The sequence below is a fragment of the Megascapheus bottae genome, chromosome 22 (genome assembly GCF_031878675.1).
Source record: "Megascapheus bottae isolate mThoBot1 chromosome 22, mThoBot2.hap1, whole genome shotgun sequence".
NCBI lineage: Eukaryota > Metazoa > Chordata > Mammalia > Rodentia > Geomyidae > Megascapheus > Megascapheus bottae.
Genome location: NC_143530.1, coordinates 6,893,275 through 6,920,219, shown reverse-complemented (window position 1 = coordinate 6,920,219; position 26,945 = coordinate 6,893,275). Strand labels below are relative to the sequence as shown.

At 42.6% G+C, this 26,945-nt stretch overlaps 1 protein-coding gene across 2 annotated transcripts; it reads left to right on the top strand.

Moving 5' to 3' along the window:
• Positions 1–159: 159 nt before the first annotated feature.
• On the top strand, positions 160–25,716 carry Polh (DNA polymerase eta). Of its 2 annotated transcripts, none has more exons than XM_090355590.1 (11): positions 160–271; positions 3,457–3,602; positions 3,741–3,875; positions 6,181–6,398; positions 8,072–8,241; positions 10,305–10,408; positions 12,334–12,453; positions 14,433–14,556; positions 15,682–15,747; positions 18,840–19,009; positions 22,187–25,716. In XM_090355590.1, the coding sequence occupies exons 2-11, from the start codon at positions 3,466–3,468 to the stop codon at positions 23,070–23,072; spliced, it is 2,130 nt and encodes a 709-aa protein (XP_090211716.1). In that variant the 5' UTR covers positions 160–271; positions 3,457–3,465; the 3' UTR covers positions 23,073–25,716. The 2 variants fall into 2 exon arrangements, with proteins under 2 accessions (XP_090211716.1, XP_090211715.1); XM_090355589.1 differs by having other exon boundaries at positions 160–549.
• The last annotated feature ends 1,229 nt before the right edge of the window (positions 25,717–26,945 follow it).

Here is a 26,945-nt window from a genome sequence, read left to right as displayed (position 1 = left end):
CACGGCGCACGCGGAAGTGGCGGCTCCCCGGTGACGTCGGCCCCTGAGTGGGCGGGGCGGAGCCGAAGGGCCGCAGTGCGCAGGCGGAACGCCCGCCTCCTCTCGCCCTCCGCCCTCGGCGTCTGCGCGCGCGCGCGGGACCTGAGCTCAGTCGGTCGGAAGGACTCTGTGGAGTGAGGATCTGTCGGCTGGATCGCCCTGGGACGCGCTCACCCCGGCGGCATCATTCGGGGTGCCTGTGGCCGCCTCCGAGCCCGCGGCGTCCCGACGGGTAGGTTCCTCGGCGAGGAGACGTGGCGCCGCTCCGCAGCGCTCGGGGCCGACTTCCCGGATTTCCTCCCCTCACTGGCGTCGGGACTGGGCCAGAAGGAGGTCGAAAACGCGCGGGGAGGGTGAAGGCCTGGGTGGCCTCGAAGGTCGTTGCTGTGGCAGGCGTCCGTCTGTTTCAGGTCTTCTCGCTGCTTTTGAGCCTTCCTCGTCACGCTCGCGCTCATTCCCCTGGACGTCTTGCGGCCAGATCCGCTCCAAAGTTGCTTAGTGCAGACTGGGGTAAGTCGAGAGAGGAATACATGTAGTTATTGAAGATTGTTTGCCAAATAGTGCATGTGAGAGTGCAGAGGAGATGTAAACTTCTCTGAAGAAAGCGTGCTCGGTGTCCCACCTTATAAAATACTTGGAATCTGTCTCTATCTGTGAAGGTAGAACAGTGAAATCTGTTGAAATTGTGGGCGTTTTTGGGGGGGCGTTGTTTTTTTTCTTTTTAATGCACGTATGGAAATGTTTCGTTACTTACCACTGAAGTAACAAGAAAAGTAAAAAGAGAATAAGCGTATGATTTTCAATGGTGTTTCAAAATCACCTTTTTCCTACAAAGATAAAATATTGAAGTGTAGAAAAGCCACTTTAAGCAAGGGAAGGAGTGACATTCTCCAAAAAGAAATGTACTCATTACCTAACTTAGGTAATTGTGACCCCTCTGTGCGTCACCTTTATGATAAAAAAGAAAAATTGAAAAAAAAAAAAAGAAAAGCCACTTTTCTGATAAATGTTTAAAGTGTCACTCACATTCTGCATGTTTTGGGTAAATGATGAATCTTTATAAAGAATGCATGCTTTTAATATTTTATTTTTTTCTTTTTTGCTCCTCTTTCACCTTTGTAGTTGTTTGACACTGTTTTGAAGATGAATGTTAATATTTGAAAAACTGTTTTTAAAATACAGTTGGGTGTTCACTCAACTGTATAACCTGTGATTTTCATATTTTCATATTTCATAGTTAAATCATATTTCTGCTGTGTCCCTATCTTATTTACAATAGGTCAGTGGTTCTCCAACTCTGTTCATGTTGGAATTGCCTGGAAAGCCTTTAAAATCATGGGGGTTGAGATCTGAGGATCAAGGTTCAAAATCAGCCTGGGCACAAAAGGATCTGAGACCCTTTATCTTCAATTAACCTCTAGAAAATGGGAAGTAAGGCTTGGTTCAAGGCTTGAGTTGAAACGCTTAGGGAGAATGCCCAGGCCCAGAGAGAGTTAGGGCAACAGCCTTGAGCTGAAGAGCTCCCGGACAGCGCCCAGGCTAGTTCGAGCCCTGTGACCCACCAAAAAAAAAAGAAAGAAAGAAAAAGAAAACGGAAAGTGGGGTTTGGCTCAAAGACTGCCCTGGCCCAGTTCAAGTTTGGCCTAGTGGTAGAGTAGTTGCATAGCATGCACAAAGACCTGGGTTCTATTCCTCAGTACCACAAACATAGAAAAAGCCGGAAATGGTGCTGTGGCTCAAGTGATAGGGCTCTAGCCTTGAGAAAGCCCAAGGATAGTGGTCAGGCCCTGAGTTCTAACCCAGGACTGGTTAAAAAAAAATCATGGTGGTTGAGCCGGGCGCAGTGGCTCATTCCTGTAATCCTAACTACCCAGGAGGCTGAGATCTGAGGGTTGCAATTCAAAGCCAGCCAAGGCAACTAAAGAACATGAGATTCACTTCTCTTTTCTCTAAACTTACACTTGAGATCTGTTTGTCAACTATATTACTGTTGGCCCCTTACTCCGCTGATGTGCATTGTGGTTTTAATTTGCATTTCTTCATTGCTAATGATACTGAGCCTATTTGTATGCATTTGTTGGCTATTTATATCTCTTCCTTTGTAAAATGTTCAGTTCTTCTGATGATGAGTGTTGTTAATGCTTTTACTGCTTACTACTTTCATAATCATACTAATTTTCCCAGCAGCCATATATAAAAAAAAAAATCTCCCTCCCCTCCCCCGTCAGTCGTGGGGCTTGAACTCTGGGCCTGGGTGCTGTCCCTGAGCTCTTCAGCTCAGTGTTACTGCCCTACCCCTTGAGCCACAGTGCCTCTTCTGGTTATCTGGTGGTTAATTGGGGATAAAAGTCTCACGGACTTTAGGGCCCAGGCTGGCTTTGAACCGTGATCCTCAGATCTCAGCCTCCTGAGTAGCTAGGATTACAGGCACGAGCCATCATGCCTGGCTTAATGCTATTACTAAGGTTTGAATTTAGAACCTGATTGCTGTTCCTGGGCTTTTTTGCTCAGGGTTAGCACTCTATAATTTGAGCTATAGCTCCACTTTAACTTTTTTGGTGATTAGTTAGAGGTAAGAATCTCATGGAATTTTTTTTCCCCTGAGCTGGCTTTGAACCATGATCCTCAGATCTCAGCCTCTGGAATAGCTAACATCACAGCTGTGAACCACCAGCGCCCACTCCGTCTCATTCTTGGTAGTTGCCATGCTCCTATGTTTGTGGTAATTCATCAGTGACATATGAAATGACAATTTCCCTTGACATTTTAGATTAGGTGTGTTTCTTTTCTTTTCTCCCCATCTCCCCCTCCCCCCCTCCTGTCCTGGGGCTTGATCTCTGGGCCTTGATGCTGTCACTGAGCTCTTTTTGCTCAAGGCTAGCACTCTACTTATGAGCCACAGCATCACTGGCTTTTTCTAAGTAGTTAATTGGAGATAAGCGTCTCATGGACTTTCCTGCCCAGGCTGGCTTCAGACCATAATCCTCAGATCTCAGCCATCTAGGTAGCTAGGATTATAGGCACAAGCCACCAGTGCCTGACTTAGACTCCTTCCTTTCCATCTTTCTGTCTTTCTGTCTCTCTCTCTTTCTCTCTTTCTCTCTCTCCTTCTCTCTCTCCTTCTTTCTGTGGTTGGGCTTGGGCTTGAACTCAGGGCCTAGGTGCTGTCTCAGAAAGTTTTTGGTTTTGGGGGTTTTTTTGGCTGAAGTCTAGCACTCTACCACTTGGAGCCACAGCTCCACTTCCAGTTTTCTGGTGGTTCATTGGAGGTAAGAATCTCTTGGACTGCTTCCCTGAGCTGGCTTCAAACTTCAATCCCAGATCTCATCTTCTGAGTAGCTTGGATGACAGGCATGAGCCACTAGCTTCCAGTGATTAGGTGTGTTTCTAATTTTCCATAAAAATGCTGTTTTCCAGGGGGGGAAAATGGCTACTGGACAGGATCGAGTTGTTGCTCTGGTGGACATGGACTGTTTTTTTGTTCAAGTAGAACAACGGCAAAATCCTCAGTTGAGGAATAAACCTTGTGCAGTAGTACAGTACAAATCATGGAAAGGTGGTGGGTATGTATCATTGTTATTGTTACAACTACCAATATTTTAATCTGTAGAAATACAATGCTGTGCTATATGTTTATAGCTTACTCATGACAAATTCTGGCTATTTTTGCTTCTGATCATCTGATATTTTTCTAACCATAGAATTATTGCAGTGAGTTACGAAGCTCGTGCATTTGGGGTTACTAGAAACATGTGGGCAAATGATGCTAAGAAATTATGTCCAGATCTTCTACTGGCACAAGTCCGTGAGTGTCGTGGAAAAGCTAACCTCACCAAGTAAGAAAAAACATTGTTTAAAGGGGGGGGTGGTCATCAGATTTTGTTGTGTGGGCTTGTGTGTGGCATACAGGTAATGTGCTTGCCTAACATTCATAAGACCCTGGGTTCAGATCCCCAGCACCAAAGGAAAAAGAAAGTGCAAAACATCTAAACAAGTTCCTTTTGGTTAGTATCTTGTCTATGAAGTGAAAACAGATGTTAATATATAGTTTAGTAACAGTCTGGAACCATTGTTATAATCACTGCGTCTTTGACACCCATTCCGTTCCTTAGTTGTATAAAAATTGATTACTATCGTTGAAATTTAGTAGGCTAGGAGTGTGGCCTATTGGTAGAGTGCTTGCCTAGCATCCATGAAGTTCAGTTCCTCCATACCACATACACAGAAAAAGCCAGAAGTGGTACTGTGGCTCCAGTGGTAGAATGCTAGCCTTGAGGGGGGAAAAAAAAGCTCCCTGACTTCAAGCCCCAAGACTGGCAAAAACAAAAACAGAGTGGAGCTCTCAGGATGGTAGAGCACTAGTCTTGAGCAAAAGAGCTCAGGGACAGGGCTGGGAATGTGGCTTAGTAAGTACAGTGCTTGCCTACCATGCATGGAGCTCTTGGTTTGATTCCTTAGTACCACGTAAACAGAAAATGCCAGAAGTGGCACTGTGGCTCAAGTGGTAGAATGCTAGCCTTGAACAAAAGAAGCTCAAGGAAAATGCCCGGACAGTGAGTTTAAGCCCTAGGACTGACCAAAGAAAAGAGCTAAGGGACAGCACCCAAGCCCTAAGTTCAAGCCTCACAACCACCACCACCACCAGTAACAACAAAAACTTAGAAAAGTGCCCAGGCCCTGAGTTTTCAAGCTCTGGGACCCAAACAAAAAGGAAAAGAAAAAACACTAGTGGTCTTCCAAGGAAGGTTGAATCAGACAAACTTTTAGTGAATATCTAGAATTATTTGCTAGAGATAAAAAAGCTAGAGAGAGCCGGGCACAGTGGCTCACACCTGTAATCCTCGCTACTCAGGAAGCTGAGATCTGAGGATCACAGTTCAAAGTTAGCCCAGGCATTAAACCAAGTGACTCATCTCCAGTTAATCACCAGAAAAACTTTGCGCTGTGGCTCAAAGGGTAGGGCTGTAACCTTGAGCTGAAGAGCTCGGGACAACACCCAGGCCCAGAATTCAAGCCCCACAACCAACCAAAAGACAAAAAAAAAAGTTAGATAGAGACAAAGGGAGAATTATTTGTCAACATTGAATAAACTGAAAGATTACTTTGTGAATTTAACTGGCTCCAAGTTTTATAAGTTGAGTCTTAGAATGAGGGGCACATTTGGAGGCACGCACAAGCCTTAGCCATTATAACAATCCCAGTTGCTAATGTGCTGAGTATTGAGCATATATTCCAGATACTGTGTGAAGCTCTTCATAAGCTCTCATAGCTTTAAAATCTGGCAATATTTTAAGTATTTAAGTATTACTTCCTACTATATAGGGAAGTTAAGTACTATAAATTCACAAAGCAAGCAGATGACTAAGGATTCCCATATCTTTTTCAGAGTCTAGTATGTATAGTCTCACAGTACACTATTCTGTGTGGTACAGACCTTCCTTTGACTTGGGATCTAAGGCGGGAAGAGAGTGCATTCATGTGTACATGCTGGTGTACCAGTGCTAGTACTGGAGCTTGAGCTTAGGGTCTTCTGCTCTAGCTTTTTCACTCAAGGCTTTTTCACTCCTACCATTTGAACCACAACTTCACTTCCAACTTTTTGCTAGTTAACTGGAGATGAGAGTCTCCGATCTGCCTGAGTTGGCTTCAAACTGTGATCCTCAGATCTCAACTAAGACTTTTAACAATGCTGCTTCCTTTTTTTTTTTTTTTTTGAGGGGGGTAGCTATCTCATGTATATAGATATTGTTCTCTCTATATATAATCATTGGTCACGGTCATCTGCCTGTTAGCTGATTGATCCCTTCAGTTATGTAACTAGCCTCTTTTAAGCTACTTGTTTTTTTGTTTTGTTTTGTTATTTATTTTTTGCCAGTCCTGGGCTTGAGGTCAGGGCCTGAGCACTGTCTTTGGACTTTCTCAAGGCTAGAGCTCTACCACTTGAGCCTCAGCACCACTTCCGGCTATTTTCTACGTATGTGGTACCGAGGAATTGAACCTGGGTCTTCATGCATGCTAGGCAAGCACTCTATCACTAGGCCAAACTCCCGGCCCAAGCTACTTGTTTCTTGATTATGGAAATTGTTGGTACAGACAATCTTAAAGTTACCTCTGTTGCCTATGTGTGATCTTTATCCTTAGATACCGAGAGGCCAGTGTTGAAGTAATGCAGATAATGTCTCGTTTTGCTATCATTGAACGTGCCAGCATTGATGAGGCTTACATAGACCTGACCAGTGTCGTACAAGAGAGACTTCAGAAGCTGCAGGGTCAGCCTATCTTGACAGACTGGTTGCCAACCACTTATATTGAAGGATTGCCTCAAGGTGCTACAACAGCAGAAGAGGCTGTTCAGAAAGGTATTTCTATACCATTGCTTCTGCTTCCTGCCTTTGGAACCTGCTTTGCTTGGTCAAGCTGATTCTTCATGGAATGGTTGAAAAGAATCTCTAATTACAACCCGAATGAATTCCAAAGACTCGTGTTGGAGGATATACAATACATTTATCTTTCCAGGTATATGTATGTTGAGAAGCTATGAAACTTGTATAAAAGTAAATATCTCTTTGGATACAACTAGGTGGACAGAGGTGGTGTGCCTCGTGTATGTAACCTCAAGAGGCAGAATTTGAGAGGACTGTAATTTGAGGTCAAGAAATCAGGCAAGATGGGTCAATGCTGTGACCACAGGTACACAGGAAAGTATAGGTAGGAGGATCATGGTCAAAGGCCAGCGTAAAAACACAAGCCCCTATTTGAAAAATATCTAAAAGTGAAAAGAACTCACGTTGGGAAAATAAATGTAGTTCCTTTGGTTGGATTTTAAACTACACAGAACTAGTTTCTGAAAATATAAATTTAGGTTTGGATTGAGTCTTGAATTAATTCTTTTTTTTTTTTTTTTTTTTTTTTGCCAGTCCTGGGCTTGAGCTCAGGGCCTGAGCACTGTCCTTGGACTTTCTCAAGGCTAGAGCTCTACCACTTGAGCCTCAGCACCACTTCCGGCTTTTTTCTATCTATGTGGTACCGAGGAATTGAACCCGGGTCTTCATGCATGCTAGGCAAGCACTTTAACCACTAGGCCAAACTCCCGGCCCCGAGTCTTGAATTAATTCTAAATGTGTTTATTTTTACTGATTCCAGAGCTGAACTCAAGGCCTTGATGTTGAGCCTAAGCTTCTTTTTACTTAAGGCTAGTACTCTACCACTTGAGCCAGATACCACTTCTGGCTTTTTTCTGAATATGTGGTTTATTGGAGGTGGTCTCATGGACTTTCTTGCCTTTGTACAGAAATGCTCAGATCCCAGCTCCTGACTAGCTGGTATTACAGATGTGGGTGGGCTACCAGTAGCCAGCTTGGCTGTTTCCTAAACTAGGGAAGATGTGATGTTCAACGGGAGATTGAAGAAAATTCATGGGCAGAAGAAGAAAAAATATGCTTTTGAAATCATTGCTCATAGATATGACTCAGTAGTAGAACACTTGCCTAGCATGTGCAAGGCTCTGGTTTTTTCTCCCTGGCACTACCACCAAAAAAAGTCATTGCTCATAAGAGATGTTACTACTATAAAATATGTGTTGTGCTGAAGCTAAGGCTGCTACAGAAAGTATGAAGAAGAAATTGATCTGTCAGTATTAGGGTTGAGCTCAGGCTCATGCTTGCAAGGCTGGTACTCTATATAACTTGTGTCAACTCTGCTTACCTGAAATTGATCTCTGAGTTAATGTACTAAACTGGCTGCCATTTTGTTTTATGAAAACCTACATGATCTGAAGTACCTGAAACCAAGCCTTTCTGCACTAGGTAATATAACATGAGCACAAGTACGTTCTGAAAAATGTGTCATACATGATTTCATCATTGTGCAAACATATTTACGCAAACCTGGCTTAGCCAGTCACACGCATAGACCTGTAATAGTATACACTGTCATATCCATAGTCTGTTATTGATCACTTGTCATTATTTAGCCCAGGACTGAAAATGCCTAATTTTTAAAATATCTAAATGTCTCCCAACCTTTTTTTCAGAGGAAATACGAAAACAAGGCTTACTTCAGTGGCTTGAGTCCCTTCAGATGGATAATAGCAGCTCTCCAGACCTGCAGCTTACCGTGGGGGCGGTGATTGTGGAGGAAATGAGAGCAGCCATAGAGAGGCAAACTGGTTTCCAGTGCTCAGCTGGAATTTCACACAACAAGGTGAAGACTCTATACCCACCCCTGTATCAGTTACTTATGTGGAATTGCTTGGCTTTATATTCCTTTTGTTTTATGTTTTGTCAATTTCTGATTATAGTGGGAACAATAAGAAAAACGCAGCAGTAAAATGTTATTAACTTGGACCACTTTTAGTTTAAGAAGCACAAACAATTCTCGATGACCCAGGTCTAAAGATCAGTAAGTGGTCACCTTCTCCCTCTGATTGGGGAAAAGTTGCCAGTATGCCCAGGAAAGTTTTTCTTTCTCAGGTTGAATGGAGGAAGAAGAAACAATAGTCCCAATAAAATTTAAACCAGACTAATGAATACTACTTAATAGAAGTTTCTAGAACATCTCTAATGAATTTAAAGAGTGATTTTAGTGTGTGTGTGTGTGTGTGTGTTTTGGTGGATCATAGGGCTTGAACTCACCCTGGGCCCTGTCCCTGAGCTCTTCAGCTCAAGGCTACCGCCCTACCCTTGAGCCAAGCACCACTTCCCATTTTCTAGAGGTTAATTGCAGATAAGAGTCTCAAGTCCTTTTGTGCCTGCGCTGACTTTGAACCTTGGTCCTCAGATTTCAGCTCCTGAGTAGCTAGGATTACAGGGGTAAGCCACTGTGCCCCAGCTTTTTTTTTTTCCCCCCAGTTCTGGCTTGAACTCCGGGCCTGAGCACTGTCCTTCTTCTTTCTCAAAGCTAGAGCTGTACCACTTGAACCATAGCACCACTTCTGCCTTTTTCTGTGTATGAGGTACTAAGGAGTGGAACCTGGGTTCTCAATAGGCCAAACTCGTGGCCTGCCTAGCTTTTTTTTTTTTTAATCTTAAAATGGTATAATTGATAAAGTATTTATTAGTGGAAATGATTTTCAGTCTAATCTCAGTCTCACACACTAAATTATAATGTAAACTCAAGACTCAAAATGGTAACCAAGAAGTATACCAGAATGCAACAGGTTCATGCCTATAACCCTAGCTACTCAGGAGGCTGAGACCTGAAGATGAAGAGTCATAGCCAGCCTTGGGCAGACAAAATCAAGACTTTTTTGTCAATCATAGGGCTTGAACTCAGTACCTAAGCGCTCTTTTGCTCAAGGCTAGTACGCTGCCACTTTAATCCATGGCTGTAATTCTGGTTTTCTGGTGGTTAGTTGGAGATAAAGAGTTTCAGACTTAGCCAGGTGAAGGTTGCTCATGCCTGTAATCCTAGCTACTCTGGAGGCTGAGATCTGAGGATCAAGGTTCAAAGCCAGCCTGGGCACAAAAGGACCTGAGACTCTTATCTCCAATTAAACTTTCAACACAAGGAAATGGGACTTAGCTCAAGGGTAAGGTGGTAACCTAGAGCTGAAGAGCTCAGGGACAGGGCCCAGGGTGAGTTTAAGCCCTATGACCCACCAAAAAGAAGAAAACAAGTTTCAGACTTTCCTTCCTGGGCTGGCTTTCAACCATGATCCTCAGATTTCAGCGTCCTGAGTAGCTAGGGTTATAGGTATGAACCATCAACGCCGGTTTCTCTCCCCACCCCCAGCCCCTGGAGATTTATCTTTAGTTAACCAGCAAAAATTGGGACATGATAGAGTACCAACCTTGAGCAGAAAAAACTCTGTGTGTTTTGAAGTTCTGCGTTATCGAGCCCTAGTACTAGGGGAAAAAAAAGTATAAACAGGATAGTAAAACAAACTTTTCTCAGCATGTTCATATGGACATACTAAGAAATGCATCTTGAGTCTTTTTGTTTTGCTGTTTTGAATCTTTTTTTTTTTTTGAAAGCTTCACTGTGTTTTAAATCTATCAAAGTTGAAAGAACTCAAGGGATAGATGGGAAAGGAAACAAATGATTACAGAATGAGAATGGAGGTAATGGAGGAACAGTTAGGATCATGTTTTCCTTTGGAGATGTGTAAAATATTAAGTCCTAGAGATGGTCCTACTTTCTGGATCTATTTTGATTCTAAATGGAAACCTTATAGCCCTTAAGCTGCGTGTGTGTGTGTGTGTGTGTAATATTTACCAACTCTGTAGATGGGTTAACAGTACTGAGGTTTTTATACATGTTTCCAGGTCCTGGCAAAGCTAGCCTGTGGTCTAAACAAGCCAAACCGCCAGACTCTGGTCTCACATGGTTCAGTGCCGAAGCTTTTCAGCCAAATGCCAATTCATAAAATGTAAGTATTCAGGAAGCACTTAGAATTTCCTTTACAACCATGTGAAGATGTTTTCTGCTTGTGGTGTCTTTTGTTCCTCAGAAAAGTTTGGAGGCACTGAGTCCAGTGGCTCATGCCTGGATCACAGCCAGTCTTATCTCCAGTTAACTACCAGGAAACCAGAAGTGGCACTGTGGCTTAAGGGGTAGGGCAGTACCCTTGAGCTGAACAGCTCAGGGACAAGGCCCAGACCCAGAGTTCAAGTCCCACAACCTACAAAAGAAAGGAAGGAAGGATTGAAACCAAGGAATATAGGAGAGAGCAACACAGATAACTTTGAAAAACACAAAACATTTTCTCAATGGATTTTCTGTTTGGGATAGTACGTTGAATATACTGCTCCTGAATTTTAAAGAAATGAACTAAGTATTGGTTATATGTTCCCTGTTTATTCAAGTAGTTAATATAGAGAAATAGGAATTTGGGGGCTGGGAATTTGGCCTGGTGGTAGAGTGCCTGCCTAGAGAAAGTCCAAGGACAGAGCTTAGGCTCTGACTCAAGCCCAAGACTGACCAAAAAAAAGCGGGGGTACGGGGGGAGGATTTTATATTTATTTACTCTCAAATCACAGTGTTCAGAACTTCTGGCTTGCTGTCAAACCAGACATAAAAGCAGCCAAATCAATTGAATGAATTGTATTGTGCCCACAAATTGCTCTTGACAAGGGTTAGTAATATTAAAAAAAGAAAGAAAGAAAGAAAAAAGTAAAAAGAGACAGGATATGGGCCTGGATTTTGGCTTAGTGCTAAGAGTGCTTGCCTAGCATGCATGAAGACCTTGGTTCTATTCCTTAGTTACCACATACCTAGAAAAGGCCAGAAGTGATGCTGTGGCTCAAGTGGTAGAGTGCTAGCTTTGAGAAAGCCAAGAACAGTGCTCAGACCCTGAGTTAAAGCCTGAGGACTGGCACAAAAAGAAGAAGAAAAAAAAGACAGGATATGAGAATTCAGAAAATAGTGAAAGTGTTACTATGTATCTGAATAGGAGTAATTTGCTAAGTGAATAGTGTAGTCACCAAAGTTTGCACACAAACCAGGTACAAGTGGCTCATACATGTCTGGAGGACTCAGGTGTGAAGACTGTCAAAGGCAGGAAAATTCATGACACCTACCTTCAATTAACTAGCAAAAGACAGAAATGAAGCTGTGGGGCAAGTGGTAGAGTACTAGCCTTGAGTGAAAAATCCAAGGGACAGCACCCAGGCCTTGAGTTCAAGCCCTAGTACTAGCATAGAAAGTGAGAAAAAAGTTCACAGGCACCAAAAGAAAGTGCTGGGTGCAGTGGCTAACGCCTGGCCTGAAATCCCAGCTATTCAGGAGGCTGAGATCTGAGGATCGTGGTTCAAAGCCAGCGCAGGCACTACAGCCCAGGTCTGTGAGCTCCTCTCCAATTAAGAACCATACAACCAGAATTGTCTCTATGGCTGAGGTGGTAGAACACTAACCTTGAACACAGAGGCTCAGAAATAGCACCTAGGTCCTTGAGTTCAAGCCCCACAACCAATAAAAATAAAATAAAAAATTATACATATATACATATGTGTATTGCAACCACATTAAGTGTAAAGGCGATAGCAAAGGAAAAGATTTGTCTTACATGTAGAGTTTTAACCCTTAAATGGGACTAATAGGTCTTCCATAATGAGTGTTTTGTGACATAATAGTAATGAATGGCTAATTTTTTCTGCTGTTTTTAATTTTCCCTGGTCCTAAAACTCTCAGAATATCTGAGTTCCTGTGATCATCTTGCCTCAGGCTAGAGGTGTGCTAGGTACATGGGACGAGACATGCTCCTGTCCCCTGGATGTTTGGAGAGCGGCAGAGCACCCTGCACTCCCTGTTCCTTACTTACGTGGTGATCTGTAAATTCTTGACGTCTGTTGTCAGCCGCAGTCTTGGAGGAAAGCTTGGGGCCTCTGTCATTGAAATCCTAGGCGTAGAATACATGGGCGAACTAACCCGGTTCACAGAATCTCAGCTCCAGAGTCATTTTGGAGAGAAGAATGGGTGAGTGATTCGTATTATCTTTCAGTCTTACCTTTATGGATATGCTAAACTCAAATAGAGACAAAAGTAGCAAATAAAATCTAAACCTATCTTTAGGTCCAGGTAATTTCACTAGTTGGTTTTTCTTTTTTCTTTTCTTTTTTTTTTTATTGTAATTAGTAAAAGGGTTACATGATATTTGCCAGATAGAAGGTGCATTAATTCACATACATTGATACCCTTTCACATGTCTTGGTACCCGTTTCCCTCCCCCTCACTAGTTGGTTTTGGCTTTAAAGTATTTTATGTGCTCTGGCCGGGAGTGTGACCTAATGGTAGAGTGTTTGCCTAGCATGCATGAAGACACAGGTTCAATTCCTTGGCACCACATACATAGAAAAAGCTGGAAGTGGCACTATGACTCTAGTGGTAGAGCTCTAACCTTGAGAGAAAGCCCAGTGATAATGCTCAGGCCCTGAGCTCAAGTCCAAGACAGGCAGGGAAAAAAAAAAAAAAAGTATTTTATAGGCTTGGCATTGATGGTTTCTGCCTTTAGTCCTCCCTACTCGGAGGCTGAGATAATGAGGATCACTTTCAAAGCTAGCCCAAGCAGGAAACTGTGAGACTCTTATCTCTAATAAACCACTCAAAAGCCAGAAGTGGCCCTATAGCTCAAGCAATAGAGTGCTAATCTTGAGCACAAAGAGGCTCAGGGACAGTGCGCAGGCCCTGAGTTCAAGCCCCACCACTGACAGAAATAAGTTGGTTTGTTTATTGATTATAGGGCTTGAATGCTGGGCCTGGGCACTGTCCCTGAGCTCTTCAGCTCAAGGCTACCACCTTACCCCTTCTGCAACAGCACCACTTCTGGTTTTCTAGCTGTTAATTGGAGATAAGAGTCTCTCACGGACTTTGGACTTCAGTGCTCAGGCTGGCTTTGAACTGAAATCCTCAGATCTCAACCTCCTGAGTAGCTAGGATTACAGACGTAAGCCACCGCTCCCTGCTTGTTTCTGTTTTTTAATGAGCTCAGATGGTAGATAGCAAGTACAGAACCTTAGGTTCTAACTCCAGTGCTGTCCTGCCAAAAGTAGGTCACTCCTCTATCAGTCTAAATTTTTCAAATGCTTTGGTGTTTGACTGATAGGAATTGTTACTTTGAAGCTTAATTGTATACCATTATACCATCTTTGTGATACAATATTATTAAAATATTACTAAGATCCTTACATTTCAGTTCTGGGTGATATGAGGTCAGTATTGGTGATGCATACCTATAGTCCCAATAGTTGGAAGGTGGAAGCAAGAGGATCATAAGTTTGAAACCAACCTCAAATTTGATCTCAAAAAGAGAAAAAAGTGGATGAGAAGTCTAGCCTAGAGTGCTTACCTAGCATACATGAAGACCTCGGTTCAATTCCTGAAAAAAAATTAGTACTGTGGCTCAAGTGGTAGAGCTTTAGCCTTGAGAAAGCCCAAGGTCAGTGCTCAAACCCTGAGTCCAAGCACCAGGACCGGCAAAAATAAACATACAAAAAAGGGAAATGAATTTTGTGGCTTTGCTTGTTGGCACTTTGCCAAAATACAAATGATGACTTGGCTTCACAAAACAGTATATGTTCCTTTATTGTGCTGAAATTGAGAACGGCAGGGGTTCTATCAGAAGTCAAGTATACTTAATTTTGAACATTTGTTTTATAAGAAAGATAAATGATTAATGTAGGTATTATGTTTTGTCTAAATAACAGTAATACTGGCCGGCAGTTTGACCTAGTTGTAAGAGTGGCCTGCCTCACATTCATGAAGACCCAGGTTCAATTCCTTGGTATCACATACATAGAAAAAGCTGGAAGTGGTGTGTGACTCAAGGGATAGAGCTCCAGCCTTGAGAAAGCCCAAGGACAATGCTAAGGCCCTGAGTTCAAGCCCCAGGACTACAAAAAAAAAAAAAAAGAGTAATGCTTAACTGTTACCTTAAACTCATCTACTGGTTTTCTTAGGTCTTGGTTGTATGCCATGTGCCGAGGGATTGAGCATGATCCAGTTAAACCCAGACAGCTACCCAAAACTATTGGCTGTAGCAAGAATTTCCCAGGGAAAACAGCTCTGGCTACACGGGAACAGGTAAGTGAGTATCCTGGACAGAACACTGTTTCTTTCACAGAAAGAGTTAGTGTGCACATGTTGGTATCTGTGGAAGCTTTACTAGGTTAGATGGGAACTCGGTAATATCTGAAGGGAAGAAAAGTTTGAGTTTTGGTGTTGAAATTGACTAACTTTTCTTCCACCAAAAAGAAATAAAGGGGCCAAGAGTTTGGCTTGTGTATGTAGACTAGCATGCATGAAGAACTGGGTTTGATTCCTTAGTACCACATACAAAGAAAAAGCCAGAAGTGGTGCTGAGGCTCAAGAGGTAGAGCTCTAGCCTTGAGAAAGCCCAAGGACAGTGGTCAAGCCCTGAGCTTAAGTGCAGGACTGTCAAAGAAAGAGGGGTGGGGGAGAGAGAGAATGTACTGATGTTCAAAATGGAGTTTCTTTTTAGTAGGTGGAAACTTGGAAGCCTACTGAACTGTGCTTCAGTTGTATTTTTTTTTTTTCGCTTGCTGGTCCTATGGCTTGAAATCAGGACCTGAGAACTGTCCCTCAGCCTCTTTGCGTTCAAGACTAGCACTCTACCACTTGAACCACAGCTCCACTTCTAGCTTTTTTTGAGTGGTTGGTTGGAGATAGGAATCTTATGGGGCCGGCTTCAAACTGCAGTCCTCAGATCTCTCAGCCTCCTGAATGGGAAGGATTGTAGGCGTGAGCCATAAGCACCTGGCTAGTTGTCTCTGTCCCACACCTGGAACATACCCTGAAATGATCTCCTATGTTAACAGGAAAGATAAATGAACAAAAAAAGTGTTTTGTTTTGTTTTGTTTTGCCAGTCCTGGGGCTTGAACTCAGGATCTGAGCACTGTCTTTGGGCTTTTCTTCAAGGCTAACGCTCTACCACCTGAGCCACAGCACCACTTTTGGCTTTTTCTATGTCTGTAGTACTGAGGAATCAAACCCAAGTCCTCATGAATGCTAAGTAAGCACTCTACTACTAGGCTAAACTCCCTGCCAGAGTACTAAGATTTCTGATCTAGTTTATAGGAAGCCATTAGATGCGCAATTCTATGTGGGTTAGATCCGAAAAAATATACTGTCCAGTTCTGTGTCTGGTGTAGCCAAATGAAAAATTAAAAATTCTGATACTTTTTTAGGTGCAATGGTGGCTCCTACAATTAGCCCAAGAACTAGAGGAGAGATTGACCAAGGACCGGATGGATGTAAGATTTTCTGGATGCCTCGGTTGGGCTTTATGATATTCTGGGTGTTTTTAACTATTGAAAAGGAACAAAGAGAAAAATATCCTGCAGAGAGAATGCTGAGTGTAACATCTACAAATCTACTGTAATGATCAATATTGTTGCTAGAATAGTCTGTAGGTGTTTGCGCCTTCTGTAGACATTGTGTTGTTAGTGTATTCAATTTTGCCCACTAGGTGTCACTCAGTTTGCATCACTCCATAAGTCCCTGGGGCTTCTCTTCCTTGTACATGGTTCGGAGAATGGAGAGCCTTGGCAATTCATCTGCATTTAAGATTCAGAGGACTGGGGCCGGGAGTTTGGCCTAGTGGTTAAAGTGCTTGCCTAGCATGCATGAAGACCCGGGTTCGATTCCTCGGTACCACATACATAGAAAAAAGTCGGAAGTGGTGCTGAGGCTCAAGTGGTAGAGCTCTAGCCTTGAGAAAGTCCAAGGACAGTGCTCAGGCCCTGAGCTCAAGCCCAGGACTGGCAAAAAAAAAAAAAAAAAAAAAAAAAAAGATTCAGAGGACTTTGATGCTGAAAGTTTAGAAATTCCAGTAGCTTCCCTTCATATTTAAGTCATAATGAGGATTCCTTTTAATTCTACAACGATTTCCCCTCTGGCTTTCTGTCCTGTCTCCCCCTTGATTACTCTATTCTCCCTTGCCTCCCTCCTGCTTTTTTTCCCTTTATTTAACCAGTCCTGGGGCGTGAACTCAGGGCCTGGACACTGTCCTTTAGTTTCTTTTGCTCAAGGCTAGTACTCTACCACTTGAGCCAGCGTACCATTTCTGGCTTTTTCTGCTTATGTGGTACTGAGGCATCAAACCCATGGCTTTATGCATGGTAGATGAGGAGCCCAGCACCACTTCCAGCTTTTTCTGAGAAGTTAAAAAAAAAAATGGTGTTTTGTTTTTTTTTGTTTTTTCTTTTGTGAGTCATGGGGCTTGAACTCAGCCTGGGCACTGTCCCTGAGCTTTCAGCTCAAGGCTACTGCCCTACCCTTGAGCCAAGCCCCACTTCCCATTTCCTAGAGGTTAATTGGAGCTAAGAGTCTCGGGTCCTTTTGTGCAAGGACTGGCTTTGAACCTCAGATCTCAGCCTCCTGAGTAGTTAGGATTACAAGCGTGAGCCACCATGCCCATCTGGACTGGCTTTTGAACCACAATCCTTAGATCTCAGCCTCCTGAGAAACTGGGATTACAGGTGTGAGCCACTGGTGCCCAACTCACTTCCCATTTTTTGAGATGAGGTGGTTAGTTGAAGATAAAAGTCTCATGGATGGCCAGGAGTTTGGCCTAGTGGTAGAGTGCTTGCCTAGCATGCACAAAGACTTGGGTTCGATTCCTCAGTACCACATGCATAGAAAAAAGATGTAAGTGGTGCTGAGGCTCAAGTGGTAGAGCTCTAGCCTTGAGAAAGTCCAAGGACAGGGCTCAGGCCCTGAGCTCAAGCCCAGGACTGGAAAAAAAAAAAAAAAAGTCTCATGGACTTTTCTGCTGGGTTGACTTTGAACCATGATCCTCAGATCTTAGCTTCGTAAGTAGCTAGGATTACAAGAATGAACCCCTTTTGCCTAAGACACATAGTAAACTTTCACTTTGGCACCTTTGGATTTGATCCGATCTTTTTTCTTCATTTTGGAGGGAGACATGATTCAGAGTCTTACTGTGTAGCCCAGACTTGCTCCAACTTTTTGATTCTTCTACATCAACCACCCAGCTGCTGGGATTACAGGCCTTTACCACTAGGCCTCTAACTCACTGTTGCTCTGTCTTGGAGCACATTTGCTCATACGTTGTTTTTATTCAGGTCCATTCACATTTCACCTTCTCAAGAGGCCTTCCCTAGTTGCCCTCTCACATCAGCAGCCTCCATCACTGCCTTTTCAAAGCACATACGCTTTCTGTGGTCATTTCTAGTATAACCTCATGTATTATCTTCACAGACACACAATAGGCATTTGGTTGTATAATTTTCATAATTACCGATTTATATGCTCATATGATTCAGATCTCAAACATTTCCTTCAAAAAATAATTTTGCTCTTGGGTCATTTGCCTTTTGAATATTTCTCTTCACTAGAATCTTTGAGGGATTCCTTTTTCCCTTCTATATTTGTCTTGACCTTAGGTATTCTGTGTGTTGACCTAACAGTGTTCTGGCCTCAGACTTCACTGAAGTGAAGGGGTGCCATCTGTCTCTCTACCAGCTATCATTCTATACTGTCGTGGGGGTAAAAACTTTACTTTTTCAAACAAGAGCATCAAGGCAGAGAAAATTAAGACTTAATTCAAGACCAAATGTATTATCCAGTCCTGATGTTACTTTCCTGAACTGTCTTCAGAAATTAGAATATAGTACAGTAGGTTTTGGTTAGAATCTTCTTGCCTTAGACACATGCAGTGTTTCAGGAAGGTGTCATTTTCACTGTCCCATTCCCATAGCTTGTCACAATATTCTGGCTCCCAAATATTCTATCACCCAAATTATGCAAATTATGTCCTGTCCAGAAATAGCAGAAGTTTTTTTGTTCTTTTGTTTTTTGTTTTTTTGGGGTTTTTTTTTTGCCAGTCCTGGGCTTGAGCTCAGTGCCTGAGCACTGTCCTTGGACTTTCTCAAAGCTAGAACTCTACCACTTGAGCCTCAGCACCACTTCCGACTTCTATATATGTGGTACCAAGGAATCGAACCTGGGTCTTCGTGCATGCTAGGCAAGCACCTTAACCACTAGGCCAAACTCCCGGCCCAGAAATAGCAGTTTTTTGATATGGAATAATGTAATGTTTTTGTTCAGAAAGTGAGATAAAGTCTGCACTAATCACATATAAGCATGAATAGAGGAAATGTCTTTGTATCTCTCACAGTGTCAAACCCGGTGTCTTATATATAACATGTGCTTATACAAGTGGCGTTGGAATAAACAGCCTCATTCTTGTCTAGCTCACTTGATATTCTTGGCTTTTTCCCTGTTTCCAAACCATTTTGTCCCCCTTTCATGTAGTTCGGTGTATAGAATCACAATGCTCTCAGTAACTATTTACAAAGCCTCTGTCCTTTTCTCTCCACAGAATGACAGAGTGGCCACCCAGCTGGCTGTGAGCATCCGGGTGCAAGGAGACAAACGTCTCAGCAGCCTGCGCCGTTGCTGTGCCCTTACCCACTACGACGCTCATAAGATGAGCCAGGATGCACTTACTGTCCTCAGGAACTGTAATACTGCTGGATTCCACGCTGAATGGTGAGGTTTCCTTCTAGCTCATCTTTTCAAACAAAATATATCCCAGCTTAGCTCTAAAATTAGTAGGCTCTTGGTGGCTAACTCCACTACTTTTTACAGAGGGAGTGGCTTGCACTAAAGGAGAGAACACAGAGACTAAGCAGTACAGTTGCTGCTACTCTACCTGCATTTGGTAGAGTCTGGGTCCCAGGATAGGTAAAAGGTATGGTAAACCAATACTGTCCCTGTCCACTGTTGTAGTCAAATGACTACTTGCACATGGAAAATACAACTAAAATTTCAAGAATATCCTTAGTGCTGGGTGCAGTGGCTCAAGCCTGCAATCCTAGCTATTCAGGAGGCTGAAATCTGAGGATCAAGGTTCAAAGCCAGCCGGGTACAAAAGGACCTGAGACTCTAACCTCTAGAAAATGGGAAAGTGGGGCTTGGCTCAACGGTAGGGTGATAGCCTTGAGCTGAAGAAGAGCTCGGGGACAGCCTAGGCCAAGTTCAAGCCCCATGACCCATTAAAAAAAAAATCCAAATTGTAGTTATAATTATGAAAAAAATTGTATTTACTTACACATATACATTGAGGGTTGTAAAAAAAAAAAAGTTGATCTAAGTTATTGCTTATTTGTAATCCCAGAATTTGGAGGCAGAAACAGGAGAATCTCTTAATTTGAGCCAGCCTGTGTTTCACACAACATTAAAACTCTCAAAAAATAATGCCAAAGGGGCCAGGAGTTTGGTTTAGTGGTAGATTGTTTTGCCTAGCACGCACGAAGACCCAGGTTCGATTCCTTGGCACCACACCATGTACTGGTGCTGTGACTCAAGTGATAGAGTATTAACCTTGAGGAAAGCCCAAAGACGGTGCTCAGGCCCTGAGTTCAATACCCAATAATAATAATACCAGGGGGAGCAGAGCCATTGTCTTCAATGAAATGGAAATGGTAGGCCTTTAATTGTGGGAAATGATTATTAACTCTTGTTACAGCTCTGCCACCCCTTGCTGTGTATATATATATAATACTTTGTCCTTCATATGTGAAAGATCCAATGTTGGAATTCTTCGTTGTAAATAAACGTTTGGCTTTATCAATAATAATACCAGGGGCCTGGAGTTTGGCCTAGTAGTAGAATGCTTGCCTAGCACGCACAAGGCCCTTGGTTCAATTCCTTGCTACCACATACAAAGAAAAGGCCAGAAGTGGTGCTGTGGCTCAAGCGGTAGAGCACTAACCTTGAGCAAATAATGTCTAAAGACAATGCCCAGGGCCTGAGTTCAAGTCCCAGGACTGGCAAAAAGAAACAAAAGCCAGGTACAGTGGCTCATGCCTGTAACCATAGCTACTCAGGAGACACAGATCTGAGTATCAAGGTTCAAAGCCAACCCAGGCACTAATGTCTGTGAGGCTCTTATCCAATTAGCCACCAGAAAACAAGAAGTGGCTGGGCATCTATCCTGAACACCATAACCCAAGATATGATAAGGTCACCTGCTCAGCTGTGTTTATCTCTGTACTATTCACAATAGCCAATGCCCTACTGCAGATGAATGGATACAGAAAATGTGAGATACACACACACACAGTGTGCAATTTTACATAGCCAACAGACAAGATAAAATAATGGCATTTACAGGGAAGTGGATGAATCTAAAGCGAATCATATTGAGTGAGACAAGTCAAGACCAAAGGAACAAAAGGCACACGGTATCCTTAATATGTGGCTATTAGATCCACACAGTACAAGAGCAAGCACTCAGTAGTTGAATACCTAATGCTATGGACATGGTACTGGAAATATAAACACAACTACATAGACATAAAAACTTATGACTCTATAGACATGTTTTATTACATAGATTAATACGTATTTATGGCATACAAACCGTCAGCCTAATTTTGATTATGTTCTAAAATCTAAGTGTCAGTGATTGTTTATAGAGATTCCCTTCTTGAATACTTGTTTAACACGTCATTTGAAATATGATGTAAAAATCAGTATTAATAAATTCTTTAATAAAAAAAAGAAAGAAAACAGGAAGTGGCATTGTGGCTCAAGGAGTAGGGTGGTAGCCTGGAGCTGAAGAGCTCAGGGACAATGTCCAGGCCCAGAGTTCAAGTCCCATGACCCACAAAAAAACAAAACCAAACAAAAAAAACCCACAAAACCACTCTTTAATTGCTTTTACTGTTAAGCAGTTTTATAGGACCAAATGATATTTGAAAAGTTTGTTGCTAATAAGCTTTAGTATCCTTAGTAATGTGAAATTATGGACACTAAAACACCATGATTTTTCTTTTTCTTTTTTTTTTGCCAGTCCTGGGGCTTGAACTCAGGGCCTGAGCACTGTCCTTGGACTTTCTCAAGGCTAGAGCTCTATCACTTGCCACAGCACCACTTCTGGCTTTTTCTATGTATGTGGTACTTAGGAATCAAACCAGGGTCTTCGTACATGTTCGGCAAGCACTCTACCACTAGGCCAAACTCCCAGCTCCAAGATTATAATGTACAAAGTAGTTCCAAAGCATGAAAGTTGATAGATGCCTTCATACCTTTAAAACAGCACTTAATCCTTATCTCAATGAGGGAACTAATCTATGTAAAAGCAGCTTTTAGCTTTTGAAATTCAGTTCATAGGAAAAAATGTATCATGGAAAATGGACATGAGAAACTTTGTAACAGGAATTTCTTGAAATTTTTCTGAGACTAGGATTGATGATAAGCATCAAAATTTTCATTCCAAAATTCCAGAGTAGAAAGTCTGTTACGGCTGAGAGTTAGGTATCCACTGTAGAAAACACAAGAATGGCTAAGAGGCTTTGTGTTTCAAGTATTTCCAATCGAACTATTGTAAAGCTTTTGTGTTTCTTGAATAAAGTCTTGTGTCCCAATCCTGAATTATTACAGCTGCTTTTACTGTGGATCTCCAGGTACCAGCAGGTGCAGTCACACTGGGGTTCCTAAAGTGGTCCCACACAACCAGCGTTCACCTGGAAAACTGCTACAAACTCAAATTTTCTGACCATCTCAGGTCTGCTTTCTCCATACTGTGATACAAACTAAAATTTGAGAAACACTGCAGTAAAACTAGCTTTGCCATGGCAGAGCCAGGAATTCTGTGAATTGAGTCTAAGTTCTAAAACAGTGACCTATAGCTGATTTCCTGTTCCTTTGCTTTATACACAGGTCACCGCCCCTTACAATGCTCCTCCTCTCTGCTTCCAAGTTCTCTGCCTCTGCCCCTACAGCTTACAAGGACATCACTGGCTTCTTGAGCAGTGACTCAGCTTCAGTGCCAAAGGTGCCAACTAACAGCTTAGAAGCGAAGACCCACAGAAGTAGCCAAACAGTGCCAGCCACTAAGAAAGCAACTACCTCTCTGGACTCATTCTTCCAGAAAGCTGCAGAAAAGCAGAAAGTTAAAGAAGCTTCTCTTTCATCTCTAACTGTTACCACCTCAAGAAGTTCACCTTCCAAGCCCTGCTTAGTGTTCAAAAGCAGTCAAACTTTAGGAACAGAGTCATTCTTTAAGCAGAAGAGTCAGCTTTTAAAGCAGAAACAGCTGATCGATGCTGCAGCTCCTGACCACCCGCAAAATCCCCAGGCCAATTCTGAAGGGTTGTCAAACTGTTTTCCAACTGATTGTGTAGGCGGTGCCTCTGGTGTTTGCAAAGGAGCCTTGACACCTGAATTTTCCAAAGCATCCCCCGCAGCGGTGAATTTGGTCCAAAACAGCCCAGATGTGCTTGCTTTCTCAGCTTCCAAGTCACCAGAGGTGGCCCCAAAGGAAACTGCCATCTCTGGTTTTGTAGCTGCTGAGGACCAGATTCCCTGTGAGAAGTGTGGCTCCTCTGTACTCGTGTGGGAGATGCCCGAACACATGGATTACCATTTTGCGTTAGAATTACAGAAGTCCTTTTTGCAGTCTTCTTCCTCAAGGTCCCAGGCTGTGCCTGCTCTGTCTCCTCAAAGCAAAAGAAATCCCAAGAGTCCTGTGGCCTCCAGTAATAAACGCCCCAGGCTTGAGGGGATGCAGACATTGGAGTCATTTTTTAAGCCATTAGCACATTAGTGCTGCCCTCGGGCTTGCTGTAGGGTTTTCATGTTTTATTTATAATATCAGGGAGAGAAGGCTACGTTCATTTCTCAAGGAAATACCTATGAACTTTTTAATTAAAAAAATCACAAGGCCGAGAGTTTGGCCTAGTGGTAGAGTAAGTACTCTCATGCATGCTTAGCATGCATGAGAACCCGGGGTTCAATTCCTTGGTACATATAGAAAAGGCCGGAAGTGGTGCTGTGGCTCAAGTGGCAGAACGTTAGTCTTGAGAAAGCCCAAGGACAGTGCTCAGGCCCTGAGTACAAGCCCCAGGACTGACAAAAAAATAGTAATCTGATTAGGTGCTAGGCTTCCATTTTTCCCTGTGTAATTCTAATGCCATTGTATATTAACACCAATGTACATTGTTGTGTTTAATTTTTATAGAAGATGCAGTACTATATATAGTAAAAAGATGAAATCATGCCGCCTAAGGAAATGAGTTCTAAACTCCCACAGGGCCTAGCTTTTGAGCAAGGCATCCGTAAAAATGATGTGCGGGGATGTAGATCGGTGGTAGAGTACCTGCCTAGCACATTTAAGCTCATAGCTTCAGTTGTTAGCACAGATGCGGGGGGAGGGGAGAATTATTTCAAGTGCCTCACTTGGTAATCCTGGGGCTAGGTAGAGCTCAGGGCCTGGATGCTATCCCTCAGTTTTGATCCAGTTAGCACTATATCACTTGAACCACGGCTCCACTTTGGCTTTTTGGTGGTTAACTGGAAATAAGACTCTCATGGACTTTCCTGTCCCGACTGGTTTCAAACCAAGATCCCTAGATCTCAGCCTCCTAAGTAGTTAAGATTACAGGTATGAAGCACTTGTGCCTAGCCTGACTTGATGTCTTTTAACTAGTTCCTGCATGGAGAGCAGAATGTGGGGTTGGTGGGGTTTTTTTGTTTTTTGCCAGTCCTGGGCTTGAGCTCAGGGCCTGAGCACTGTCCTTGGACTTTCTCAAGGCTAGAGCTCTACCACTTGAGCCTCAGCACCACTTCTGGCTTTTTTCTATGTATGTAGTACCAAGGAATCAAACCCAGGTCTTCATGCATGCTAGGCAAGCACTTTAACCACTAGGCCAAACTCCCGGCCCTTGTTTTTTTTGCTCTCCATTTCCCCCTACTTTTTCCTGTTATCCTAAAATAAATCCTCACTAAAACTTAAAAGTACCCAGCTTAAAGTTGGTGCAGGGGAAAAAAGTATAAAACTAAATGGTTTAAAGATTTTTTCTAACTAGCTTTGTAAAATGGGCAGTTCAGATGCCTTGACGACAAATCTTTCTGGAAGTGGTAATGGTAATAGAATTTGAGCTGTACTACGCAGGTGTCTACCACTTGAGCCATAACCTCCAGGCTTTTTAGCTTCAGTTAATATTAGCGCAGAATTGGTTTTGCCCAGGCTCCCAACCTGCCTTCCTATGTAGCTGGCATTGCATTATAAGGCTGTGTTTGGCTTGATACTGTGTTAACCACCCCTAATCTTACATATGGGAAATGGGCTCTTTGGGCTTTCCTGATAAGGAGACCCATGAATTATTGGTACCATGAAGTATATCATAAATGGTTGAATGTTAGCCCAGTATAGGACAAGTTAATCCCTAGTCCCATAAATAGGAAGTTAGACATGGAATCAACTGGAAATGGCCCAAGCTACATAGTGACAGGTGAAATGGATGGGAGAACAGTGGACAGAAATCAACTACTGCTTTTTAGTTTATAAATGGTGGCTCTGATTTTAACTTGAAGGGGGAAAATCTGAAATTCACTGGCTCTAGCAGAAAATACCATTTGATAGTACTTTTCACTTTTATGACTAACCCCTACAATATACTAGACTTACAGCTTCTTAAAGGCAGTATTTCAAAGTGCCATACCCATACGTAACATGTGCCTGATATACCTTGGTTGAGTGTATGTATGTACAAAATTAAAAAAAAAAAAAAAAAAAAAGTGAAAATGGTGCTGCGGCCTTGAGCTGAAGAGCTCAAGGACAAGTCCAGGCCCAGAGTTCAAGCTCCATGACCAAAAAAAAAAGTGAGGAGGAGTTAGCCAGGCAGGGTGGCTCACGCCTGCCTGTAAACCTACTCGGGATGCTGAGAACTGAGGATCAAGGTTCAAAGCCAGCCCTCCACAAAAGGACCCGAGACTCTTTATCTCCAATTAACCTCTAGAAAATGGGAAGTGGGGCTTGGCTCAAGGGTAGGGTGATAGCCTTGAGCTGAAGAGCTCAGGGACAGCGCCCAGGCCAAGTTCAAGCCCTATGACCCATAGTAAAAAAAAAAAAAAAAAAAAAGTTTATCTGTGTTTGTGAAGATAAGGTAGCAGCACAGAAATGGAGACAAAGGTCAAACATGCGGCAGTGGTACTCACTGGACATGTTGAAAATGAGCTATTCAACTAGGTAGGGATGGGAGATAAAAACTAGGAGTAAAGGTAAAGGAAGGTGTAACAGTGCCCCAAAAGATATGTGCTTGTTAGATTGATAATGTATCTATGACATACAAACCCTCAGTCTAATTTTGATTATTTTCTGAAATCTAAGTGCCAGTGATTGTATATAGATTTCCTTCTTGAATACTTGTTTGTTAAACACGTCATCTGAAATATGTTAATAAATTTTTTAATAAAAAACTAAGGGGATGATCTTCTAGATTACTCATTTTTAATATGAAACGCTCATTATGTAAGCAGTAACTGTTACGTATAAAAACCTAGCAAACCTTTGCATAAATCCTTTAATTGAATTTCCAGAGCCTGTGGTTCTTTTCTGTAAATTAAATGTTTCTTTAAAAAAAAAAAAAAGATATGTGCTCATTACCCGACTTGTGAAATGGTAAATAAAAACTAGGACAATAAAAATATGCAAGGTTTTTGAAGGCCTGCCTTATGTTTTCTTTTTCCCTCCTAAATGTTCCATTAATGTTGCAAAGTGGCTCACTACTTCCTGGAGGTGTTACAAATGTTGAGATGTGATTTTCCAACATTCCCTGCTACTTACCCTTTTTTTCTCTAAGATGGGCTCACTGTAAGTTGGCCTTGAACTAACCATCCCACTGCCTCAGCCTCTGGTTTGCTGGGATTCCAGGCAGGCCCTAACACTCCTAGCTCTTTTTGTGTTTTTACCAGTCCTGGCACACACAGGGTCTGGGTGCTGTCCCTGAACTTTTGTGCTAAAGGCTAACACTTGATCACTTGAGACACAGTTCTACTTCTGGCTTTTTGGTTGTCTGACTTCCCTGCCCAAGCTGGCTTCAAACCTTGATCCTCAGATTTCAGCCTCCTAAGTAGCTAGAATTACAAGCCTCAGTGCCTAGTCCCAGCTTTCTTAATCTAGGGAAGATTATATATATATATGGAGGGGGGGGGAAGAACCTAACTGAAGGGTTCATCTTCTGGCTGTTCTTCAGAACAGGTTAGCTCCTCTGTGACAGGCTGGCTTATGGCTTATGTGAAGGAGCCATAGAACAAAATGGTATGGTACAGAGAAGTTTCATTGGACTTCTAGAAGCCCTGATGGGTAGGGTATAAACAGAAGATATCTAGTGGACGACCAGAATCAGCAGGACACCTGTTTTCTTGAGAGTGCCAGCCCTGTCCCGGCACAATGCTAATGAGTCTGGCTGTTGGACAGGAGTGTAAAGGTCACTGCTGGGGAAAAGCCCTAAGACCATCTGGTTGCACATTTATTAGCAGCTGCATAAAGAAAGAAACATAACTCCTAAGAAGGAAGTAAGTGCTCTTGGCTCCTAATACAGGAAGTTTTTCAACCACAGGCTTCTTAATAGCAAGACAAAACCAGTAATATTTTAAGTTGTAGATAGTCCTGAGTGGATGACACTATCACTTTACT